The sequence below is a fragment of the Myotis myotis genome, unplaced genomic scaffold (genome assembly GCF_014108235.1).
Source record: "Myotis myotis isolate mMyoMyo1 unplaced genomic scaffold, mMyoMyo1.p scaffold_m19_p_17, whole genome shotgun sequence".
NCBI classification, from domain to species: Eukaryota; Metazoa; Chordata; class Mammalia; order Chiroptera; family Vespertilionidae; genus Myotis; species Myotis myotis.
This window is the reverse complement of record NW_023416321.1, coordinates 23,828,138-23,852,108: the sequence shown is the minus strand read 5'-3', so window position 1 is coordinate 23,852,108 and position 23,971 is coordinate 23,828,138. Positions and strand designations below refer to the sequence as shown.

The following is a 23,971-nucleotide window of genomic DNA, read 5'->3' as shown; positions in this document are numbered from 1 at the left end:
TCCACCAGGTTAGGCTACTGAATGAAGAGTAAAAAGCATGATTAAAGTAATTTGCTTATTTACATTTATTTTAGGCTGATAACATCTCAATTTTAAGTTTATTCCATATCAGGACTTGTTAGCCAAGATGGAGTACCTCAGAACATCTAAGCTTCACAATGGTTCTATTCTAAGGAAAGGATATGAAATGCACAAATATTTTTACTGAACATTAATTATAATGGCAAGAATCTGGCTGGTCCAAATATTAATTACCACAGTTAACATAGATTACATTAGTCACTACAAATATTTCTTCGATTATTTAATGATACAGAAAAAATGCTTACGTTTAACAGTAAGAAAAAAAAAAGGCAAACTACACGATTAAAGGAACAATATGAACTTCTTACTTTCTCTGCAATTTCACAAGGAGGATGAATTGCTATGATAAGTTTTTAAGAGATACATATCCTAAAAGCTGTGAACTTTGATCAATGCCCTGGATAGGTAGCTCAGTTGGTTGGAGTGTCATCCTGATTGGCCAAGACTGTGGGTTCAGTCTGGTGAGGGGACTTAACCAATGGATGTATGAATAAATGGAACAATCACTAAAGCCCTGGCTGGTGTGGCTCGGTTGAGCTTCCTCCCATGCACCAAAGGGTCTCGGGTTTGATTCATGGTCAGGGCACATGCCCAGTTGCAGGCTAGACCCCCAGCAGAGGGCAAGCAGCAGCTGATGGATGTATCTCTCTCAAATGATGTTTCTCTCTCTTTCTCTCTCCCCTCTCCTTCCCCCCTCTCTCTCAAATCAATAAAAGCATATATTTTTAAAAAATCAATAAAAACATTCTCAGGTGAGGATTAAAAACAATTTTTTTAAATTTACTTAAAGAAACTAACTCAGAATCCAGAAACCGGAATTTCTGCCCTGATACTGCAACCAGGTAGCTACTTACTTGAGCCTGAGAGTCTACCCCTATTGAGAATTTTAGTGGCAGTTCTCCCAATGCTTTGGGAAGAAAAAAAAAGATCACGTAAATTAGGAGAAATAGGAGGCTTGGCAACAAGCCTCATATGAATCAATTTAGGAAGTAACTAACAAGAAAAAGAGATATAATTAAATGTAGGTTATTAGATATTTTAAGTTCATTTTTATAGGGCAGGAGAATTAAAACTCTCATAAAACCAAGGTCAAGTTACCAAGCCTGTAAAATACTTTCACATGCGAGTCTAATCATGACTGCAAGCCCGAAGAACCTGGGCGGTGCAGACGCTGGCGGGGAGGGGATGGAGGTGGGGGCGTTAACACCATTGGGTGAACTAGTTTAAAAAGCCCTGTCACATCGCTGCCCTTACTAAGAACGAAGCAAGGATTCAGTGTTTTAGTATTTCGACAATTAATACAGTATTTGACAATTATTACACAATTATGTTCAATAACCAATCTTTTTTTAAATTGTCCCTAGCCTTTATGTAAATACCCCAACACTTTTAAATCAGAGCTTACAAGTGCCAGGTATAATAAAAATGAGGTTGTTCTGGCAAACTACAGCCCAATAAGATAATCAGAGAATATGCTCATTCAACCTAGGAAGGGCAGAAGTCTACAAAAATGTACCGCTAGGAAGAAAGGTTATCCACTCGGAGGGAGATTTGGATCCGCGCAGAAATCACAAGCACTGGTTGCGAGTGTCAGGGCACGTCCCTGTAATGAATCTGCAGTTTTGCTCTGCACAGGCTGCAGTCTGCAAAAGCCCCGTGGGGATGAGTGCCCGGGCGGAGACAACCTGAACACGCCAAGATGCGCACCACCTGCCTGCGGGAGCGGCCGCAGCACAGGCACCAGGGGCTGCAGCACCCGCCGCCGTCCTTCGCCCCCGGCCCGCCTCTCCACGGCGGCGGCGGCGTCCCTACCCGAGAGGACTAGGGAAAGGCGACCCGCTTAAAAAAACACTCAGCGGGTAGCATGGGGACACGAACCACCAACCTCCTCAAACCTCCTCACCTCTACACTCTGTTCATCCATTGCCTCCGACTCGCGGCGGGGCCTACAGCGACCCGCGGAGTCCGTGATCTGACCTCTTAGGCGCCGGCCCGAGGTCGCCAGTTCAAACTGCCGCGGCGAACCACCCCGCGCCCACCTCAGGAGGCTCCAACGACCGCCCCGCGAGTGCGCCCCATCGCTTCAGGTTCCGCGCCAGCTACCCCCACTTCGCCATTTTATCCGCGTGCCCGCCCCTAGAGAGCAGTAGGAGGGCGAGAAGTGGCCGCAGATCCTCCCTCCCGGCTCAGCCGCCCAACGGGGACCGCGAGACAGCGGCGGGCGGGCGGGCGAGCGCGCGCGTGTCGAACCGCTACTGAAGCCTGGCGCCTCAGGTCTCCAGCGAAGCAGGCGCTGCAGGGAATTCACAAACACCTACGGTAACCAGGGCAGCTGGAGGCGCGGCGGCGCAGAAAGGCTCTGGCGCGCATGCGCGCAGGACGCAGCGTTAGAGGAGCGGAGCCGAGAGGCGGGCACCTAGTTCCCGCGGTGCGGAGGCGCACACGAGATTTGGCTGCTCCCTGCGGCAAGGTAGCTCGCCTTCGACCCCAGGATAAGGCAGGCATTGGCAGGGCCCCGCCCCTTCAGGGGAGGGGCGTTGCCCCACCGATCTCAAAACTTGCGCGCGAACGAGCAGAGCCACCTGGAGTGCATGTGAAAAACGTAAATGCAAAGCCACGCCCCTAGGTATTTAGACTCTGATTCTAGGGTAGAGCCCCACTAAATCCGCACTTTCAACAACCTCTCTCGGTGATGTTGGCTGCAGGCGGTGTATGGCCCCCCCCCCTTTGCAAAACCGTGGTGCAGAGGTTACCTGGCTAGTGATTTTTTTCTTTGGGAGGAAGCCTAGACTCAGGTTTTTAAGATTTCTGCTCCACCTGAAGCGAAGCTCCAGACTGTGAAGCCTAGAGCGGTATAGCTTCTCATTTCAGGGCTGGGAGAACGGGACCACAGGTTATGTAGACTTAAGACCCACACCACACCAGGATTTCTTGCCACGTGATGTGCGCGGTTGCCATGAGACTACAAAATGAAAAGCGGTATCAGCTGTATTCAGCTTTCCTAGATTGGAGGCCGCTTTCTACAATACTGTATTGTAGTTTAAAAATTGCAGGAGTTGAAGGTATGAGACAAGAGGTGTGCATCAAATTCTTGATTTGAATTTAATTTTTTCTTTCTAGTTTGTTGCAAACAACTATTACACTTAACCCAACCTAGAATGCACGTGTAGAGAATCAACAATAACCTAGAAAGATATTGACTATTAAAGCATTTGGATTTTATTATAATTAGTGGGCAACAACTTTATGTGCCAAAAATTATTTATGTACAGGAACTTTATTAATATTAATTGCCTGAGCATTGAAAAAAATGAATATCTGTTACTAAAATGTAACTGTAAATTAAAGGAGGGCTTTCTGTTCTTGACATATTCAAACTGGACAGGACAATTTTAACTGGAGCTACTCTCCTAACCCTGTTTGTCAGTTATTGTAAGTTGGCCAATGGACATACATGATCATAAAAAATTCTTAAAATTATATTAAAGTATAATTCTACTAGAGGCCCAGTGCACAAAAATTTGTGCGCTCGGGGGGGGGGGGGGAAGGGGGGGGTCCCTCAGCCCGGCCTGTGCCCTCTCGCAGTCTGGGACCCCTCGGGAGATAACGACCTGCTGGCTTAGGCCTGCTCCCGGGTGGCAGAGGGCAGGCCCAATCCCTAGGTGCAGCCCCTGGTCGGGCTAAGAGCAGGGCCGATTGGGGAGTTGGGGCGCCGCCCCGTCATGCACAGAGCAGGGCGGATCGGGAGGTTGCGATGCCACCCTCGGTCACGCTCAGGGTAGGGCCAATTGGGGGGTGGGGGCACCGCCCCTGTCACATTCAAGGCAGGGTAGATGGGGAGGTTGCGGCACTACCCCGTCACTCACAGAGCAGGGCCCATCAGGGGGTTGGGGCGCTGTCCCCTGTCATGCACAGAGCAAGGCCCATCAGGGGGTTGGGGAGCTCCCCCCTGTCACGCACAGAGCAGGGCCCATCAGGGGGTTGTGGAGCTCCCCCCTGTCCCTCACAGAGTAGGGCCAATAGGGGAGTTGGGGCACCGCCCCCTGTTACACACAGAGCAGGGCGGATCAGGGGGTTGGGGCACTGCCACTGTCACACTCAGGGCAGGGCCAATGGGGAGGTTATGGCTCTACCCCGTCACACACAGAGCAGGGCCCGTGGGGGGGTCGGGGCACCGCCCTCTATCACCCACAGAGCAGGGCCGATCAGGGGGTTGGGGCACCGCCACTCTCACACTCATGGCAGGGCCGATGGGGAGGTTATGGCTCTACCCCGTCACACACAGAGCAGGGCCCGTGGGGGGGAAGGGGTTGGGGCGCCGCACCCTGTCACACACAGAGCAGGGCCGATCAGGGTGTTTGGGCGCTGATCCCGGTGCCGGGAGGCCTCGCGGCTCCGCTGATCCCGGTGCTGGGAGGCATGTTACCCTTTTACTATATAGCATAGAGGCCTGGTGCACGGGTGGGGGCCGGCTGGTTTGCCTGAAGGGTGTCCTGGATCAGGGTGGGGGTCCCCACTGGGGTGCCTGGCCAGCCTGGGTGAGGGGATGATGGCTGTTTGCAGCTGGTCACACACCCTTCAGGGTGGGGGTCCCCACTGGGGTGCCTGGCCAGTCTAGGTGAGGGGCTGAGGGCTGTTTTCAGGCTGTCAGGTGACTGAAGCTCCCAACCACTCCTTTTTTTCTTTTTTTATTCTGGGCCAGCTTTAGCTCTGGCTCCAGCTCTGAGGCCTCTGCTGCTGAAAGCAGGTACCTGGTTTGTTTGTGTTCTATAATCGAAACTCTGTATCAACTCCAGCTCTGAGATCCCGGCTCGCTGAAAGCAGGTTTCTGGGGTTTTGTTTAGCTTCTATATTTGTTACAATGTTTCAAACTGCAGGCTCAGAGGCCGGCAAGGCAGGCGGGGAATGTTGGATTCTGCTGTCACTGAAGCAAGCAAGCCTCATTCATGTTCGCTTTAAGCTGCCTGGCTGCGGCCGCCATCTTGGCTGGCAGTTAATTTGCATATCTCGCTGATTAGCCAATGGGAAGGGTAGCGGTCGTACGCCAATTACCATGTTTCTCTTTTATTAGATAGGATAACCTGCAGACCTAACATTTTATGTATTTTTCCTAGTCGTTTCAATGCCTCATTTTTATTACATATATGGAACTATCATTTATTGAAGGATTACTAAATACAGTGGGGCCTTGACTTACGAGTGTCCCGACTAACGAGTTTTTTGAGATACCAGCTGTCTCTCCACCGATTTTTTGCATTGAGTTGATAGAGTAATTTGAGTTAACGAGCTCCTTAATGAGCTCGGTCTCGAAACAAATTAAACTTGTAAGTCAAGGCCCCCCTGTATCCTTCAATATTTATCCTTCAAAACCAAACAACATTTCATTGTGCTTCCCACCATGCAGGCACAGAGAAGTTAAGTGATTTGCTCAGGGTAAAACAGCTGGAATTTAAAACCTGCTATTTACATCTCAGATATGATGTCAGAGCCCAATTTTAACTTCAGAACAGCAATATCTGCTTCCATTCCCCCATTCAGCATTTCCCTGAACATTAACAGTAATAATTTATAGGCAAGTCTGGCCTCCTATTGCATAGATACATCATGATATACACCAGCCAGATGTGTCTGTATTACTATTGTAAATAATCCTGTGATTACCATTTATACCAAGATCTGTCCTGTAATTTGGACAATTACATTATTGTCAAGTTATTTAAAAATAAATAGGGATATACATACAAACACACAAAACTAGCAAGCAGCAGTTGGCAGTACTCTTCTGATTTCAATTTCTTAGCTTTCATATAGAATAAACAAGTACAATAATATAGGCTGGAGGAGAACAAAGGCTGTACTGAAATACAACAGGGGAGAGTCACAGAAGGAGATGTGACAACAGAAACAAAGCCAAGAGGGAAATCGTCAGATGTTATGCTGTGGAAGAATGCAGGTAGCCTTTAAAATGGAAAAGGTTGACTTCCCTTCCCACCTACTCAAAGTATCCAGAAGGAGTTTCTGAAGAGATTATGTCAATTATCCAACATAATAAAAGGGTAATATGCAAATCGGCCAAATGGTGGAATGACCAGTCGCTATGATGCACACTGACCACCAGAGGGCAGACGCTCAACGCAGGGGCTGCCCTCTGGTGGTCAGTGCGCATTCACAGGGGGAGCACCGCTCAGCCACAAGCCAGGCTGACTGCTGGTGAGTGGCCCTAAGCCAGGGATGGGCAAACTTTTTGACTCGAGGGCCACAATGGGTTCTTAAACTGGACCGGAGGGCCGGAACAAAAGCATGGATGGAGTGTTTGTGTGAACTAATATAAATTCAAAGTAAACATCATTACATAAAAGGGTACGGTCTTTTTTTTTTTTAGTTTTATTCATTTCAAACGAGCCGGATCCGGCCCGCAGGCTGTAGTTTGCCCATGGCTGCCCTAAGCTGTCAGTCAGACATCCCCTGAGGCTCCTGGACTGCAAAAGGGCGCAGGCCGGGATGAAGGACCGCCCCCCCCCCCCCCCCCCGCACGAATGTTGTGCACCAGGCCTCTAGTAGAAATAAAGTTGCTATATATTCTATTTTTTTTAAGAAAAAATTTTTAAAGCAATCAAAGGACTACATTTTATCAAGAAAATAGCTCAGTAGAGAACAAAATGATGAAAATATTGATTTTAAATATTTTTCTAAAAAGAAACACAATAAAGACAACCTAAAATAGCATTTGAAAGCAGAACCTTCATGTTGCTCAACATTAGCAAGCAAAAGGAATAGGACAAAAATAAAAGAGGCTGTCACAGAGAAACCAGCTTATTACAAAGGTTAGGTTTTATGGGACACTATAGGTCACTTAGCAATCTCACTAATAATGTGACCACATCTTCAATTAAAATTTTCAAAAATAGAAAATTTATACATATATAATATATAATACAAATATTTTTCCATCTTTAATTTCCAATGCACATTCATTCACATTTGACTGATAGTACATAATCATTCTTTTATGATAGGACATCTTTGTTATCCTGATTATACAAAAACAGATGCAAAATAGTGTTAAGACTTTCTTGCCTGAAATTGCAAAACTAAGTGTGCATATATTTAAATCCTTTTCCCATTCCATCCTTTTGACTGAAATTTACTCATATCTGTCCTTATATTTCCCTCTTGTGAAAGGCATCACTATCCAGTCACCCAGGCCAAATTTTCTTTCACCATACCCCACCTCTAGTTACCATATGCTAACAAGACATCTTCCTAAATCTCTCTGGAATTGATCTCTTCTCCACCAGAGTTCCCTTTTGCAAGTCCATTTCTTCATAAATCTGACATGTGAGATTTTAATTGCTGTACTGCAGTTTTCTCTTCTTCAGTCATTGGTGACAGCTAGAAAACAAATGACAAAGTCATTTTTTCCAAAACCTTTAAAAGCTTCAACTATAATTTTAACAAAAACACCTTTAAAGACTGTTAATTTAATTAACTTCTTAAATATATATATATATATATATTAACTTCATATATATATATAATCTCAGAGAGGAAGGGAGAGGGAGAAACATCAATGATGAGAAAGAATTATTGATTGGTTGCCTCTTGCACATCCCCCACTGGGAATCGAGCCCACAACTGGGAATCGAACCATAACCTCCGTGTTCATAGATCGATGCTCAACCACTGAGCCATGCCGACCAGGCTAGTTAACTTCTTTATCACAACAATAAATGTTTCCATAAGCTCATACCATGTATATGATACAAATTTCAGAAAGCAGGAGAAAAAATACATTAGTTGGCTACCTACATACAAAGTGCTTTGATGTTTGAGCTTCCAAAGAACTTGCAATTAAGTTGAAGAAACAGCCCTAGCTGGTTTGGTTCAGTGGGTAGAGCTTCAGCCTGCGACTGAAGGGTCCTGGGTTCCAGTCCAGTCAAGGGCACATGCCCAGGTTGGGGGCTCAATCCCCAGTAGTGGTCATGCAAGAGGCAGCTGATCAATGATTCTCTCTCATTATTGATGTTTCTGTCTCTCTCTCTCTCTCCCTTCCTCTCTGAAATCAATAAAAATATATTTTAATTTTTTTTTTAAAGTTGAAGAAACAAGACCAAGATGTCAAACAATTTAAGGACTATAATTGGACAGAACCAAAGAAGTCAAGTCTGAATGCTATATGTAAAAGTATTTTGATAAAGAAAGTAAACAAAAATAATCTGGAAGTTTCCTCAGAAGTAGAAACTTGGGCTAAATTTTGAAGGATAATTAAGATGCTTTTAGCTGCAAGTAAAAGAAACACATTTCAAAATGGATAAGTAATACAAGTTATTATTACTGCAAAATAAATAGGACAGACTTTAGGGCTGGTCTGTTATCAGATAAAGACTCAGTTTTTCCAATCTCACAGCTCTGATATTCTTAATGGTAGCTTTATCTTTAAGAGGTGATGCTGGGCATCACCTTTATACAAAATGTTTATACAAGGTGTCCGCGCAGGCGCGCCCCTCGAGGCGGCGCGCTCCAGGCGGAAGTGAAGTCCGAGGCCCGGCTGCGCAGCTTGGGCGGGGAGCGCGGGCTGTGGAGAGGCAGGCCAGGCGGAGGCGGCGGGGTTGGCGGAGACGGAGCTACAAAGTTCAACCCACGCAAAGAAGCAAGCCTCGCGGTGTTTGTCCCTTGCGGAGCCCCTTCGCCAAGCCGGTCCTCCAGACTCAGGACGCCACCAAAGCGCGTTCTCAAAGTCATGAATCCTGTTTATAGTCCTAGTTCTTCTGGGGTTCCCTATACAAATGCCAAAGGAATTGGTTATCCAGCTGGTTTCCCTATGAGCTATGCAGCAGCAGCTCCTGCCTACTCCCCCAACATATACCCTGGAGCAAATCCTACCTTCCAAACAGGTTACACTCCTGGCACACCTTATAAAGTGTCCTGTTCCCCCACCAGTGGGGCGGTGCCACCATATTCCTCCTCCCCCAACCCATACCAGACTGCTGTCTACCCTGTGCGAAGTGCCTACCCCCAGCAAAGCCCATATGCACAGCAAGGCACATTCTACACACAGCACCTGTATGCAGCACCCCCTCACGTCATCCACCACACCACAGTGGTGCAGCCCAACGGCATGCCGGCGACAGTGTACCCTGCTCCCATCCCTCCTCCAAGAGGCAACGGGGTCACCATGGGTATGGTGGCTGGGACCACTATGGCCATGTCGGCAGGTACCCTGCTTACTGCCCACTCCCCAACTCCTGTCGCCCCCCACCCAGTCACTGTGCCCACCTATCGGGGTCCAGGAACGCCCACCTACAGCTACGTGCCCCCTCAGTGGTGATCACCTGCAAATGTTTGAGGATGGAGCTGTGCAGTCACATCCTGGATATTCCACAGCTGGTGCTGCAGGCCTTGTGCCTCCAACCAGGACTTTCTCTTCTTAATGCTCTCGACACTTAGCTAAATACTACTATGGTCCAGCCTTGCAGATCTCAGCACCATTAGTCTCCAACTAACTATGGGTTGGTCTTAAAGCAAGTCATGTTTTGGGGCTGCCTGGCAATTTTTTTTTAGCTAACTGTAATGATGAAAAGGGAGTATTAATGTATTCTGAAATCATATCTAGTTGAATGCATGTTTAAAAAAACAAACACAAAAACAAAACTTGCTCAAACTACTTGCAGTGATTGATGCAAAACCTTCATATGCAAAATCCAAAGGAATGGAAAATATTTTATAACTTGTATCACTAATGCAGTGTTGTAATGTATGCAGAGTCTTAAAGATGTAAGTGTTAAAGTGAATTTCTTCATAGAGCATCTGAAATCTCTAAAGTGATTCTTCATCCTTTGGGGTTGATGTAGGTTGCCAGTTGGAAACATGAAATTTTAGTTTTTAGCCATCAGTTTATTTCATACTGATTGCACTGGGAGAGAGTTGTAGGGTCTGGGAGAGTATAGGGTGGGCCACAGCTACTTGGGGTAGCCAGGTTAATGGGCATCACTATCTTTTCATTTAGGCTTGCGGGGTCAGTTTGATGTAGACATTCTTAAAAGATTATCATGAGAGACTAGAGTTGTATGGCCAGTACATTTAGGGGCAATTTGCAGTTTGTCCATCAGCAAACCAGTTTTCTCTGGATTGCTATGTGAATTACCATTACAAAGCTCTTTACAGATCGAGATGCTGTTTTCTATATCTTTATTGGAAAAGCCCTATGTAGAATTAAGTTATTTTCCTAGGATGGAAGATAAGTGAAATAAACAGAAAAACTTGGAGGAAAAAAAAAAAAAATGTTTATACAAAAAAAGTTTTCACCCTGGCTGGTTTGGCTCAGTGGATAGAGCATCAGCTTGCGAACTGAAGGGTCCCAGGTTCGATTCCAGTCAAGGGCACATGCCCAGGTTGCAGGCTCTATCCCCAGTAGAGGGTGTGCAGGAGGCAGCTGATCAGTGATTCTCTCTCATCATTGATATTTCTCTCTCTCCCTCTTCCTTCCTCTCTGAAATCAATAAAATTTTTTTTTTTTTTTTAGAGAAAGAAAAGTTTTCTCTTGCCAAGTCTCTCTCATTAGTGAGGAAACTCTTCCTCATTTCCCACTTCCAGGCTCCCTCTTCACATGTCAGCTGGGTTACAAACCCATTCCTGAATTAAGTTTACTTAAAGGAAAATCCATTCCCGTTGCCAATCAGGCACACACTGAAGCTGAGGATAGTGCCAGCTTTATTTACCTCAGGCATGAGGCTGTGAGGGACAGCACACATCTCAAGAAAATCAGTACTCTGTAAGGCAGGAAGGAAGAACATAAATGCTGAGAAACAACCAGCGAACAGTATCCAACATGTCAATTGAAAGCATTACCTCCAGGTCTGTTTGCTTTTGTAGTTCTTGTATCATGGTCATAGTCTTATTGAAAGTAGCACAAATGCAGCTCTTAATCTCTTTCTGCTCATCAGCAATTGGCTTAAAGCGTGCCTGCAAAGTTTGATATCGGGACTTTATTGCTGACAATTCCTGTAAGAGTGTAACTGGATTTTTCTATATCAGGAAAAAAAATTAATATATATTAAATTGTGGAAGTGAAAAATTAAGCTTCTTTTAATAATTAAAATTTATGCAACACATTTTACCGTCCATTTAATCAAACACTGTATTTTATTATACAACTGTGTAACAAGGATGGAAAAGGGGAAGAAAGAAGTAAGACCTAGATTCTATTCTAAAGAAATTTAAAGCCTAGGTGCAGAAGTACAGCATAGGGAATATAGTCAATAATAGTGTAATAATAGTGCAACCTGTATGGTGTCAGGTGGGTACTAGAATTAATGGGGGGAATCACTTCGTAAATTATATAATTGTCTAATCACTATGCTATACACTTGAAAGTAATATAAAATAATACTGAAATATCAACTATAGTAAAAAATAAATTAAAAAAAATAAAGCCTATGTACAGAAATAGCTCACAAAAAAAGCAACATGAAACAGCAAATAAGGTCACTTTAGATACATATTTGATGCATAGTTCACAACAATTAATTACATAATATTTCTAAAATACAATTCTAAATACTATTCAGAAGATGATTAAAGGAACTATATTAATTTGTCATTAAAGAATAAAACAACTTGAAGCCACTTATAAATTCTTAAACATACTGCCATGAGGCTTAAGTATGTATAAATACTAATTCATTGACTTCACTATATAAAATTCATGTCAGCTCAAGCAACTGTATTTATAAAGGGTGTCCCAAAATTCACGCAAGATTTGAATTTAATGGTGCTCGCTATCGCAATATGATAATCTGTTTTTTTGTGCCTAAATTGCAAGATATGGATGTGGATGACATGTGGTTTCAACAAGACAGTGCCACATGCCATACAGCCCGAGAAACAATTCAATTACTGCACGAATCATTTCCTGCACCAAATTACTGGTCGTGTAATTTCCCGTTTTGGTGATCAGAATTGGCCGCCCAGATCATGCGATTCAATGCCATTGGACTTTTTTCTTTGGGGTTTTTCGAAGTCTAAGGTTTATGCCAACAAGCCCACGACCACCCAAACCTTGAAGGAGGAAATTGAGCGCTGTATCAAGGAAATTCAGCCACATTTATGCAAAACGGTCATGGAAAATTTCAACAAAAGAGTGCGTATGTGCCAGCAAAGCCGTGGAGGCCATTTACCCGATATGCTATTCCATACATAACCCTATACTGTATACTTTGTGAATCAATAAAAAATTTACAATTTTTGATTATAAACGTGTGTTTTCTATCAAAATTACTTCTTGCGTGAATTTTGGGACACCCTTACATTACATTGGTTTTTCAAATTCTTTTTAAAATATAGCCACTATTCCATAAAAGACATTTTTTACTGTATTTTTCCAGTTTTTCTACTGGAGATCTTTTATCCAATACAATGTCCAGTATCTAGAAACATGGTAGAAAATCTACCCCTAAGGGTGAGAGGGGGTGTATAATGAGTAGATACTCCTAAAGGCATCTTAATATATATTTGATGCTATTTATTATTTCTTTGACCATAACAAACATACTAAGTATTCTTTTTTCATGGTGTCTATCTTCTGTTCCTTTCCTACTTGTAATGGCCATGCCATAGGTCTTGATAATTCTCTGCAGAATTATTTTATCAGTCTTTTTTTTGTAGTATATTTTCTATTTATTAAACTTTTAAATATATATTTTTATTGATTTTTTACAGAGAAGAAGGGAGAAGGAGAGTTAGAAACATCGATGAAAGAGAAACATTGGTCAGCTGCCTCCTGCACACCCCCCACCGGGGTTGTGCCCGCAACCAAGGTACGTGCCCTTGACCAGAATCAAACCTGGAACCAACCCCTCAGTCCGCAGGCCAACGCTCCATCCACCGAGCCAAACCAGTCAGGGCTATTTATTAAACTTTTATACAGTCGTTCGGTCGCCAACAGTCACTTAGGCTTTTATATAGATAGACTGTTCTAGAGGTACCTATATTCTCTCACAATTTCAAAGGCTTCCACAATGGTTCGTATCTCCTGACTCAATAATTCTTTTATAAGGGTTAAAAAATAACCACAAATTTCCTTGACCATGGGTATAAAAATATGCTGTGACCAAGTTTCCAACATAAAAAGATTTTAAGATTCTTTGAGGTCAGTACTTAATACTGTAATTATTATAATCACTATTATTAGAAATACTATCAGAAAATCTTTTGATAAAATATTCTGTTGAAAAGACATTGATTTTGCAGATTACCTCGCCTGCTGAATCAGGATGATTAGTCTTGATTTCATATTCCAGCCTGTATTGAATGTAATCCAGATCAGAATCAGCTTTCTGGAACTAAAAATCAGCATAAATCATTATTCTGTGAACCAAAAGTCATATTAATAAACATGATCCTGCAACTATTCTTCCTTTTCTCTTTATATTTTTTAGTATTTTAATAATGTGATATACAACTCATTTTGAAAATATGGAAATAAAAAAGTATAAAAAAAAACGTAAATGGTCTATAATAACCAGGCTATATTAAAAATTTCTTAAACTAGTTAACATTTTGAAAATCATTTCTCTCTGCATGTGTCTTAGATTTTGAGCCAAAATTTAAATACCAAGAAGCCACCACCATCATATATTAATACAGTAACTAATAATGTCTTCAAGAACTCCCTAGGGTCACTGACACCCTCATCAGTGAGGCAGTGGTTTTTCCTCTCTTGTAGGAAATGAGGTTTCAAGTTAAAACACAGAACAAATTTATTTTCAGGGATCCTCACAGTTTCCATGATCTGCAACCCTATTAACCAAAAAACTACAAATTAATGCTACACAGACCAAAATTAGAGAGCTTAAAGTCACAAATTATGCAAGGAAAACTACATACTATAGGCCACAAAGGTAGCCGTCTGAATAGACCCAATTTATTGAACATAGGTCCTAGGATAGAACCATCATCTGTAGTACACCTCTCGGGGGGAAAAAAAAAAAAGGAAAAGCTACCACAGACCTAAATATGTATATGTACATATAGAAAAGCTGGAAAGGAAATCTAATAGAAAAAGTAGTTTAGTGCTCGCTTCAGCAGCACATATAGTAAAACTAGAAGCCCAGAGCACGATTTGAAATTGCACAGCACCGCCCACCCTCGAGTTGCCGGTCCAGCCCTGCCTCGCACCCCGGGCCCAGCAGCAGCCACTGCCGGTATGGCCCTGCCTCCCTCTCTGGCCTTCGAAGCAGCCGCAGCCGCTGCTGATCAGACCCTCCCCATGCCGCCCCGCATCTGACGCTGCACATGCAACCTCCTCCTGTCTGGTAGACCCATTACGGTGTCCCGGCTAATTAGCATATTTCTCTATTATATATACAGATTGGAACAATACAAAGATGATTAGCATGGCCCCAGCTCAAAGATGACACACAAATTCATGAATGATTCCATATTAAAAAAAAAAAGAAAAAGTGGTTTATATCTGAATGTGTTTAATTTATAAATTATTCTTAACTTTTCAAAATTCCGCATCTTTTATATTATTTTAAAGCAGGTACTGCCTTGAATTTATCAAGGAAACATCCATGAGTTTCCTATGGAAGGCAAAACATGATTTCCACAGGGAAATTGCCTAGCCTACAGCGTAGGAGACTGCTTTGGGGATAGAGTTTGGACCTTATTATGAACTTAAGCTCTGAACTAAAGATTGGTTCTTCAAATTTTGAACCCTTAGTGGAAAGAGTAAAAGCCAAAAAAACCCACTGTAAAAGTAGTTCTCAGGTCTAATGAGAAACAGTCTACAGATATTTCATTACACAAAAGGTAGATTAAGGCCTCTACTTTGGAATATAAAGTAAGATAAAATGGCTCTCAGAAGTTCAAATGCTTATAAGATCAGGAACTGTCATCATTGAACAAAATTTCAGAAAGGGATATACTGAAATTTCCATCACCAATTGCTCTCATCATTGACCTAAATTTGAATGGAAAATTTTGCAATTACCAAAGTTCTATCTTTATAACCAAAAATTTTTAGAGTGGAAATAAAAGGAGAGAGAAAGCCAGTTTTTGCTTTTAAATTTTTTCCAAAAATCTCTTAACAGCAAAGGAGTTGCTAATGAGCCTAAAAAACAAACAAACAAAAAATGTAGACATTGTTAATTTAAAAAAATTTTAAAGTGTTTTCCAAAAAATAGAGGTGTTTTGTAATCTTTGTCCTACCCTATATAAGCAGCTGGCTTATGGGGGGCTGCAGAGCAGATTTTTGTGGATGACCTGCTGCTCTCCTATACTGCCAGCAGTATTGGAATAAATGCTCATATATGATTCAACCCTGTCTCTGCACTTAATTGGCTCAAGTAGTGGCAGGCAGCAGGGACCCATTGATTGTTTGGTTACAAGGGCACATGCCTGGATCCTCAGTGTGGGGCATGCAGGAGGCAGCTGATCAATAATTCTCTTTCATCATTGATGTTTCTATCTCTCTCCCTCTCCCTTCCTCTCTGAAATCAATAAAAAAAATATATATTTTAAAAATCCAAAAAACAAAAAGAGGCTTTTCATGTCTTATATACTGGTACTTGTTAGATTAGATGCCAAAAGTAAATTAATTGATAATAAGACTTTATAAACATACTAATAATTACTATATATGTATAGGTATGTATAAAGAAATTACTGTTGGCATAATTTCCCATATTAGAATATGTAGGGGATTATCTTTTCCTTTATATAAACAGAGTGCACAAACCTATATAACATGTGGATGGAGAGTATGGGGAGGGGGGTAGAGGAGAGGGCAAATCAAATTAAACAAAGGCTCTAAGTGTTCAAGTACTGAATTGGTTTAATTACTGAAATAGACCACAATTTCATAGCTTTATATATAACACAAGGTTTTACATGACATTCTAAAGCATAATTTTAAATAAAAGTTTTTAAAACAAATTACCACAGAATTCTTAACATTATGGCATTTGTGGCTTTAGGGTTACTTTAAAACAATCTCTAATCTGGAAGCCCTGAATTGTTTATGAACCAGAAACTCTTAGGCCTATGAGGAGTCCTTTAAAATTATTTTATTGATTGATTTTATCAGAAACTCTTTAGAGAGATTTGTTATTCCACTTATTTATGCATTCACTGATTGATGCTTGTATGTTCCTTGACCGGGGATCGAACCCACATCCTTGGCATATCAGGACAATGCTCAACCAAACGAACTACCTGGCCAGGACCAGGACCTATGTGTTTTTTGTTTTGTTTTTTAAATATATATGCATATGTATTTATTTAAGAGGGGAAAGGAGAGGGAGATAGAAACATAAATGATGATAGAGAATCACTGATGGGCTGCCTCCTGCATGCCCCTCACCCGGGGATGGAGCCTGCAATCTGGGCATATGCCCTGACCAGGGATGAACCATGACCTCATGCATAGCTTGACACTCAACCACTGAGCCACAACGGTTGGGCCCTCTGTGTGTGTTTTTAACTCAACACTTTAGTTCTGCTTAAAGTTTAATTAGCATAATCCCATAGTCCATTTAACAATGTCTTCTTGTTAAGAGAGTAGTTTCAGCTATGACTTCCTGTAATACCTGGAGGGCCATCAAACATGCGCTAGCTGGTTTGGCTCAGCGGATAGAGCATCAGACTGCGGACCGAAGAGTCCCAAGTTCGATCCCAGTCAAGGGCAAATGCCTGGGTTGCGGGCTCGATCCCCAGTTGGGGGTGTGCAGGAGGCAGCCAATCAATGATTCTCTCTCATGACAATACAAAGTGTTGGTGAGGATGTAGAGAAACTGAAATCCTAATACATAGCTTTGGAAGAGAATTCAACAGTTTCTTATAAGATCAAGCATATATTTATCATGCTACTCAAGAGAAACAAAAACATTATGTTTACACAAAGACTTGTAATTCAATCTTCATAACAATTTTATGCATAAATGGGTAAATGCTGGAAACAACCCAAAGTTGATAATGTGATATTCTATACAAAGGAATATTACTCAGTGACAAAAAACGGTCCAACTATTAATACATACAAAATGGTCAAATCTCAAAAGCATTATGTTAAGTGTAAGAAACCAGACAGACACACACACACACACACACACAGACTGTATGTTGCATACAAGTACATTTACATGAAATTCTAGAAAAGGCAAGTGGTTGTCAGGGAATTTGGGAAGAAGAGGTTGACTGCAAAAAGGCATAAAAAGGGCATGGTGGTTACATGAGTATACACATTTGTTAAAACTCATCAAATTGTACTCCTAAAATTGGTGAGTTTTAATGTATGTAAACTATATCTTAATAAAACTGATTACAAAAAAATAGTGCTGATTCATACTTTATTATATCTCAATTACAAAGAAAGAACTTTAAATCAAGAATTCTTAAGTTTTAAATTTGAGCACTTACTACACGATGCACAGATTAAGATATAGGAAAAGTTATCATAGGAAATATATAACTGGCATTACTTTAATCACTTACTAATTCATTTTAAAATTCATTTAAATAATACCTAAGATTTGCCAGAGCCAATCAAAATCTGTTACAGAAAGTAGCAAATTATAAAGTACTACTCATTTAGACTAGCCTAAACAACTTTAGCTATAAAAATTATTCTCTTAATGTATTTCATAATGCAGTGTTTTTAATTAGTTAAAAACTTTTCTTCAAATTATGACCTTTTTAAAACACTTTTGGTAATAACATTTTTTGTAATACAAAAAACGTTTTCAGGAACAAAGATTTTGGTAAACTACTCACAGATATTGAAGATGCAAGGCAAGAATCAAAATTCTGGTGTGCATCCTGCTTTCAGATGCTTTGACAATACTATTGCACTGCTAGTGTCAAGTACAGTAGTGCAATAAAGTCAGAGCATTCGTTAGCAGTAAAGGTAGAAAAGGAACACAAAAGCATCTTGCAAGAGTTGAAGCTTCAGTGAGAAAAGAATTTAAAGAAGAATTGCCATTTTGGACAGAAGACATGCAAAACCTAAGAACATTTTTATCAATGTTAAAAATTAAAAAAAAGAATCACACTTAAACATCAAAATGAGGTTGTTTTTTATGACTAACCTATGATTAATATTGAAATTTAAACATACATTTAGATAAAGTAATTTTGTAAATATGTCCTAAGTTTTACAAAGTTCAAAAATATTTCTGTTCTGCTGAGATATATTGGTTAGCTCGTACATAGCAATTGATTAACTGCCATATAAAACAAGTCTTTTGAATAATATCAAAGAAAAAAAAAAGTAAAATAATGTTTCCCAATCTCTATATACCCAATCTATCTCTGGAATATGCCCTAATATGCAAATAGACCAAATGGTGAAACAACTGAACAACCAGTTGCTATGATGATGATGTGTGCTGACCACAGGGGGTGTGCGCAGAACATGGCAGGTGTCTGCAGCAGGCGGCAGAGCGTGGAACATGGTGGCATCAGCTGCGGCAGGATGGTGGAGCAGGTGAGTGGGGGTGCCAGGCCAAGGTGGGGCACCAGTTACTGTCATAGGCGCGAGTTTCTGGTGGTTACTGAAAATTCTTTGCTCCCACATCCTTCGGTCCCACCCGGCGTTTGCACCCGCTGCCAGCACCCGGCACCAGTCCTGATTGCTTGGCGCCGTCAGTGGGTGCAAGTGGCAGCTGCCGGACCTAATCACCCCTGAGGGTTTCTCCACCTCCTCCTGCTCCTTAGGGTGATCGGGGCAGCAGCTGCCGCTCGCACCCACTGATAGCGCGGGCCCCACTCGCACCCACTGCTGGCACCGGCCCCAGTGGCTCCGTGCCGTCAGCAGGTGCAAGTGGGATCAGCACCGTCAGCATGTGGGAGCAGTAGTGGTGGGTGCAGGAGTGTCGGAAGACAGGGGACCAGGGGCCACAACGAGAAGAGCCCAGTGGGGACATGGAGGATGGGCCGAACCCACCCCTGTGCCCACCGCAGCCTTGTGGCCCACAGTTCCTTTCAAGGTGCATGAATTTGTGCACTAAGCCCCTAGTTTAATCTATAATACAAAAAGCGCTTACCATCTTAGGGCTTTTTATCTAGTTTACAGACTTCCAGGGAATCAACGTATCCTAAACATGACATCATTAGCCCTACCTAGCTGAATATTATGAAAGGGCATTTTCAATTTTCAGTTAACCCCTAAAACATCAAAACATCTTTCTTAAACTTAAAAATCAAAGAGGCCCAGCTGGTGTAGCTCAGGTTGAGCATCAACCTATGAACCAGTAGGTATGGTTCCATTCTGGGTCATGGCACATGCCCAGGATTGGGGGCTGGATCCCCAGGAGGGTGTGTGCAGGAGGCAGCCAATCAATGATTCTCTCTCATCATTGATGTTTCTATCTCCCTCTCTCTCTGAAATCAATAAAAATATATATTTTTAAAAATCAAAGAGAGCCCTAACCGGTTTGGCTCAGTAGATAGAGCGTTGGCCTGCGGACTGAAAGGTCCCAGGTTCGATTCTGGTCAAGGGCATGTACCGTGGTTGCGGGCACATCCCCAGTGGGAAGTGTGCAGGAGGCAGCCAATTGATGTTTCTCTCTCATCGATGTTTCTAACTCTCTATTCCTCTCCCTTCCTCTCTGTAAAAAATCAATAAAATATATTAAAAAATAAATAATAAAAATCAAAGAGAAAATAATAATGGAAAAATGGGCAGGTGGTGGGCGAGAATGGGAGGGTGTCCAAAATGTAAATATTTAAGTATCAGGTTTCCTTGAATGCAAGCCAATTGACATCCTAACTGGTAAGAAATCAATTCAAAAGTCAGATGTAAGCCCAGAAATAGAAATAGTATCACACTATACTACCTTTTGTGTACAATCAGTGGTACCACAAAAGAAAGACACTAGACAAATACCCCTCATTAAGTGAAGGAAAAAGTTAGAGAATCCTACAATAAACTTATTTTCCAATTAATAATGTTGACTGATGAAAAAACACTTTCCATTATTTTCATTAACCTTCCCTTAAATCAGCGGTTCTCAACCTGTGGGTTGCGACCCCTTTGGCAGTCGAACGACCCTTTCACAGGGGTCGCCTAAGATCATCCTGCATATTAGGCATTTACATTACGATTTATAACAGTAGCAGCATTACAGTTATGAAGTAGCAATGAAAATAATTTTATGGTTGGGTCACAACATGAGGAACTGTATTTAAAGGGCCAGAAGGTTGAGAACCACTGCCTTAAATGGTCCAGTTCAACTACTTAGTTAGATTGAGCCTACGAAGAAATGAACAAAATTCAGGACAGCTGGAACATGTCTTAACCTCAAATTCTGGGCCACATAAATCAGATATTAGAATATTTCAACTAAAAATCAAAGGATTGCATCAAAAATTATTTACCTGGGCAAAGGATCTAAATAGACACTTTTCAAAAAGGACATACAGAAGGCCCAGAGACATACGAAAACATGCTCAAAGTTACTAATCATCCGAGAGATGCAAATCAAAACAACAATGAGATACCATCTCACACCTGTCAGAATGGCTATCATCAACAAAGAACAAGTGCTGGTGAGGTTGTGGAGAAAAAGGAACCCTCGTGCACTGATGGTCAGAATGCAGACTGGAGCAGCCACTGTGGAAGACAGTATGGAGTTTCCTTAAAAAGTTAAAAATGGAACTCCCATTTGACCCAGTAATCCCACTTCTAGGACTATAAACCAAGAAACCAGAAACACCAATCAAAAAGGATATATGCACCCCTATGTTCATAGCAGCACAATTTGCAATAGCTAAGATTTGGAAACAGACTAAGTGCCCATCAGTAGATGAATGGATTAGAAAACTGTGGTACATCTACACAATAGAATACTATGCGGCTATAAAAAAGAAGTAACTTTTACTATTTGCAATAGCATGGATGGAACTGGAGAGCATTATGCTAAGCAAAATAAGTCAGTCAGAGAAAGATAAATATCACATGATCTCACTCATATGTGGGATATAATGATCAACATAATTTGATGAACAAGAATAGATCCAGAGACAAATGGCAGGGGAGTGTGTGTGTGTGGGTGGGGGGTGGGGGGGTTAGAGAGCAACCAAAGGACTGGTATGCATGCATATTAGCATAAACAATGGACACAGACACTGGGGCGGTGGGGGCTTGCCCGGGGTGGGAATGGGAAGGGGGGTCAATTAGGGAAAAGGGAAATAAAAAAGACAATAAAAATAAATAAATAAACAAAAGCAAAAAAGAAAAAATTATTTACCTTTAGAATCTTAGAAACATAACTGGTTCACAGATGTAAGGAATTCAAGAAGAAAGACCTTTCTTCTCTTCCTCTTTTAAAAAGATTGTTTTAAAAAATACCCCATCATTCAAACATCTAAAAGTTAGAGTCTGGCTACCACATAATTCTCTAAAACCTACTTTTCAAGATGTACACTTAATCATTTTTTCCTTAAAATAAAATATGTTCATTCTATAAAAAAAAAAGTCCTATGAGAATATTGACTCAATATATTGCAAAGTCCAGAAAAGGCTTAATTGGTACCTCAAATAAACAGCCAACTTGAGGAGAGAAAAACTGTTAAAAGCAAAAGTAATATCACTTAAGCATCTTACAATTACGCAAAAGTGTGGATATGGAGGGAATTCAGAATGGGGGAGAAGAGCAAGACAATGTAAACATTTATGCTGTAGATAGAATCAAACTACTAACAATTCTTTAACATGTTTTTGTGGTTGGGTTTTGTTTTGTGTTTTTTTTAAAGAGAATTAATGATAAAAATAACAAAACTTTGAACTAAACGTTCATTATTACTGCTTTGGAAAGCTGCAGAAAATCCTTTTTCTCTGCCATTTCTCTTCCTATCTCCAGCACACACACACCCCACTCCCCCAAAATTTAAAGCTCAAAACACTAGAAACAACTGAAAGTTCAAATCGAATTTTTATATGAGGCACTACAATTCATTAATACATCTAAGAAAAATAAGTTATATCAAAGTCTCACATGTTCTGGGGGGTGGGAATAGGGGCGAGGATGGTATTCAGTTTCTTCCAGGATCATGAATTACATGTGCGGATGGTCAAGCAACCCAAGATTCAGCTTGGAGAGGGCAACACAGGCAAAAAAAAAAAAAAAAAAAAAAAAAAAAAGATACCTAAAAAGTAATGACAGAGGAAAGCAAGGCGAGAAGGGGAGGATTGCGGGTGGAAAAGATTTTGGCTTCTCAATCTTATTTTTCTTTAACGGAAAAACCGACGGGAGCTCAAGGATGGGTGTGTCTTCCAAACTGCACGTTTTAAAGGAAGCCAGTCCACTCAAAAAAGCTGGTAATGCAGGTGAGAAAGGAGGACTGGAGATACGGAACTAAAAAGAGAAGGAAAAAGCGCGGGCGATCAAGCTGGCAGTCCAGGGACGGGAGGGAGAGAATAAAGAGGGCAAGAGAGAGGATCCATAGAAGAAAACTGGGACAGCTCTCCAGCGAGGCGCCCTCGCGCAGGCCAAGCAGCAGAGGGAGTCCTTTCCAATGATTTGCCCCCGCCCCCAACTTTCACAAATGAATGAAACCCGGAGACTGGAGAGCAGGGTGCCTTCCTGGTCCCAATCCTGCCCGCGCACCGGGAAAGGAGCTCACGGTTCAGGCGCCCACCGCTCCTTCCCCCATCCAAGGGCTGCCTGCCCCCTTAGGACCAAACAAAAACTCGTCTAGAAGCTTTCTTGGCCTCTAGGAAGTGGAGCGCGCAAGTCTAGCATCCTTCTCAGGCTTTTCAGCCCGCCGTGGAGGATGCAAACCTGTTCAGCCCTGAAGGGGTTTCCCTCCACCGCACTCGGTTTATCCCCACCCAAACCCACCCTCCATCCCTCTTTTCTGGGTGTGAACGACCTCTCCCCTTCTGGGACGTTTTGGGACCATTCCAGTCTCATCTTTTTGGTAGAAATACAAGCGTCTGCACCAGCCACAGGTCCGTAAGGTGCGGAAAGGTGAGGGCAAGGAACAAACAATCCCACTGGCCCCACACCCTCGGCAACTCCCGCCATTTCCCTCACCAGTCTCCCGGATGTAACCCTTCCTCCTCCGCCCCCCTCCCCCCGCGGCGGTTAAAAAACCAGACGGCGGCGACTCCCTTTGGTGCAGGAGGAGGGAACTCGGGTCTAGTCCAGCCTCCGCCGCCCAGGGTTTCCGGCGACTCTGAATTGCTTCCCACTTTGGAGGCCACAGGGGAAAAAATAAACTACCCAGCAGATATCCCACACTTTACACTCACCATCAATTCCAGCTTATCGACCTCCTCCTCCATGTTGAATAGTTGACATTCCTCAGGCCCCGGCGGTGCTTAAGGCGCAAACCGTACTAGCACTGAGCGTCCCTATTGGACAGCTGTCACTCAACATCTTGCACTCATTGGCTGCTCCGCTTCACCGGCGCCCGCCCATTGGCGATTAGGCAACGCCTCTCCTCATGTAACACCTTTTCCAGTTGGGCAAAGACACAAAATGCCGCCGGAGGGTTGGTTGCTGTATACTTATATTTTTACATTGGCTGCATCCTCATCTCTACTTTCAATTTCATAGTTAGGGCTCAGCCGAGAAGACTGCGATTGGTGCCATCGGAAGAAGAGCCAACCAATGACACAAAGGCTTCCACAAAGAGCAAACGGGAAGTGACACACCTTCTTTCCACTCCTGCCTCTCTTCCCCTTCACTCCCGCCTTCTCCTTATTCATACGAGAAGCGCCTCAGCTCTAATTGGCCGAAGCGTGTTGTCGTCTCAGCCAATCACAAGCCAGGCCGTGCTCCTACGTTACTGGGAGACCTGTGCGTGGGGAGACCGAGACTACGATTGGTCCCTTCTCCGTCAGGTTTTAATTTTGAATTTTTCTTCATGGCGAGGGCGAGGC

At 42.4% G+C, this 23,971-nt stretch overlaps 2 protein-coding genes and 1 non-coding gene across 14 annotated transcripts in view; 1 reads left to right on the top strand and 2 right to left on the bottom strand.

Annotated features, from left to right (window-relative positions):
* Positions 1-2,406, bottom strand: part of TRIM37 (tripartite motif containing 37) — a 154,971-nt gene extending 152,565 nt beyond the window's left edge. For 7 of the 9 annotated variants that reach the window (XR_004972828.1, XR_004972829.1, XM_036340397.1 and 4 more), the window contains exon 1: positions 1,988-2,405. Coding sequence is in view for 7 of the 9 variants with exons in the window: in XM_036340397.1 (XP_036196290.1) it covers positions 1,988-2,008 (21 nt within the window). In the remaining 2 variants the exon portion in view is untranslated. Of the gene's footprint in view, positions 1-1,987 lie in introns of all 9 variants that reach the window. The other 2 variants (XM_036340401.1, XM_036340400.1) reach the window with 2 other exon arrangements.
* Positions 2,407-6,805: 4,399 nt separating this feature from the next.
* Positions 6,806-23,482, bottom strand: SKA2 (spindle and kinetochore associated complex subunit 2). Of its 4 annotated transcripts, XM_036340407.1 has the most exons (5): positions 23,339-23,482; positions 13,338-13,424; positions 10,933-11,109; positions 10,803-10,853; positions 6,806-7,476 (listed from the first exon to the last, which is right to left on the bottom strand). In XM_036340407.1, exons 1-5 carry the CDS (start codon positions 23,369-23,371, stop codon positions 7,408-7,410), a joined length of 417 nt encoding a protein of 138 aa, XP_036196300.1. In that variant the 5' UTR covers positions 23,372-23,482; the 3' UTR covers positions 6,806-7,407. The 4 variants fall into 4 exon arrangements, with proteins under 4 accessions (XP_036196300.1, XP_036196302.1, XP_036196303.1 ...); XM_036340409.1 differs by lacking the exon at positions 10,803-10,853 and having other exon boundaries at positions 23,339-23,480; XM_036340410.1 differs by lacking the exons at positions 6,806-7,476; positions 10,803-10,853 and adding an exon at positions 8,601-8,862 and having other exon boundaries at positions 23,339-23,480.
* Positions 14,423-14,529, top strand: LOC118672518. The gene has a single exon (XR_004973085.1). It is a non-coding gene; the product is annotated as a U6 spliceosomal RNA (small nuclear RNA).
* Positions 23,483-23,971: the final 489 nt, after the last annotated feature.

Excerpts from the sequence above, each read along its gene's own strand:
- SKA2 (XM_036340407.1), bottom strand. The coding sequence starts at position 23,371 with ATGGAGGAGGAGGTCGATAAGCTGGAATTGATG. Across the intron at positions 10,854-10,932 it reads AAAAGCAAACAGACCTGGAG|AGTACTGATTTTCTTGAGAT; the intron begins GTAATGCTTTCA and ends CCTGCCTTACAG. Across the intron at positions 7,477-10,802 it reads CTCACAGCCTCATGCCTGAG|CTGTCACCAATGACTGAAGA; the intron begins GTAAATAAAGCT and ends TTTGTTTTCTAG.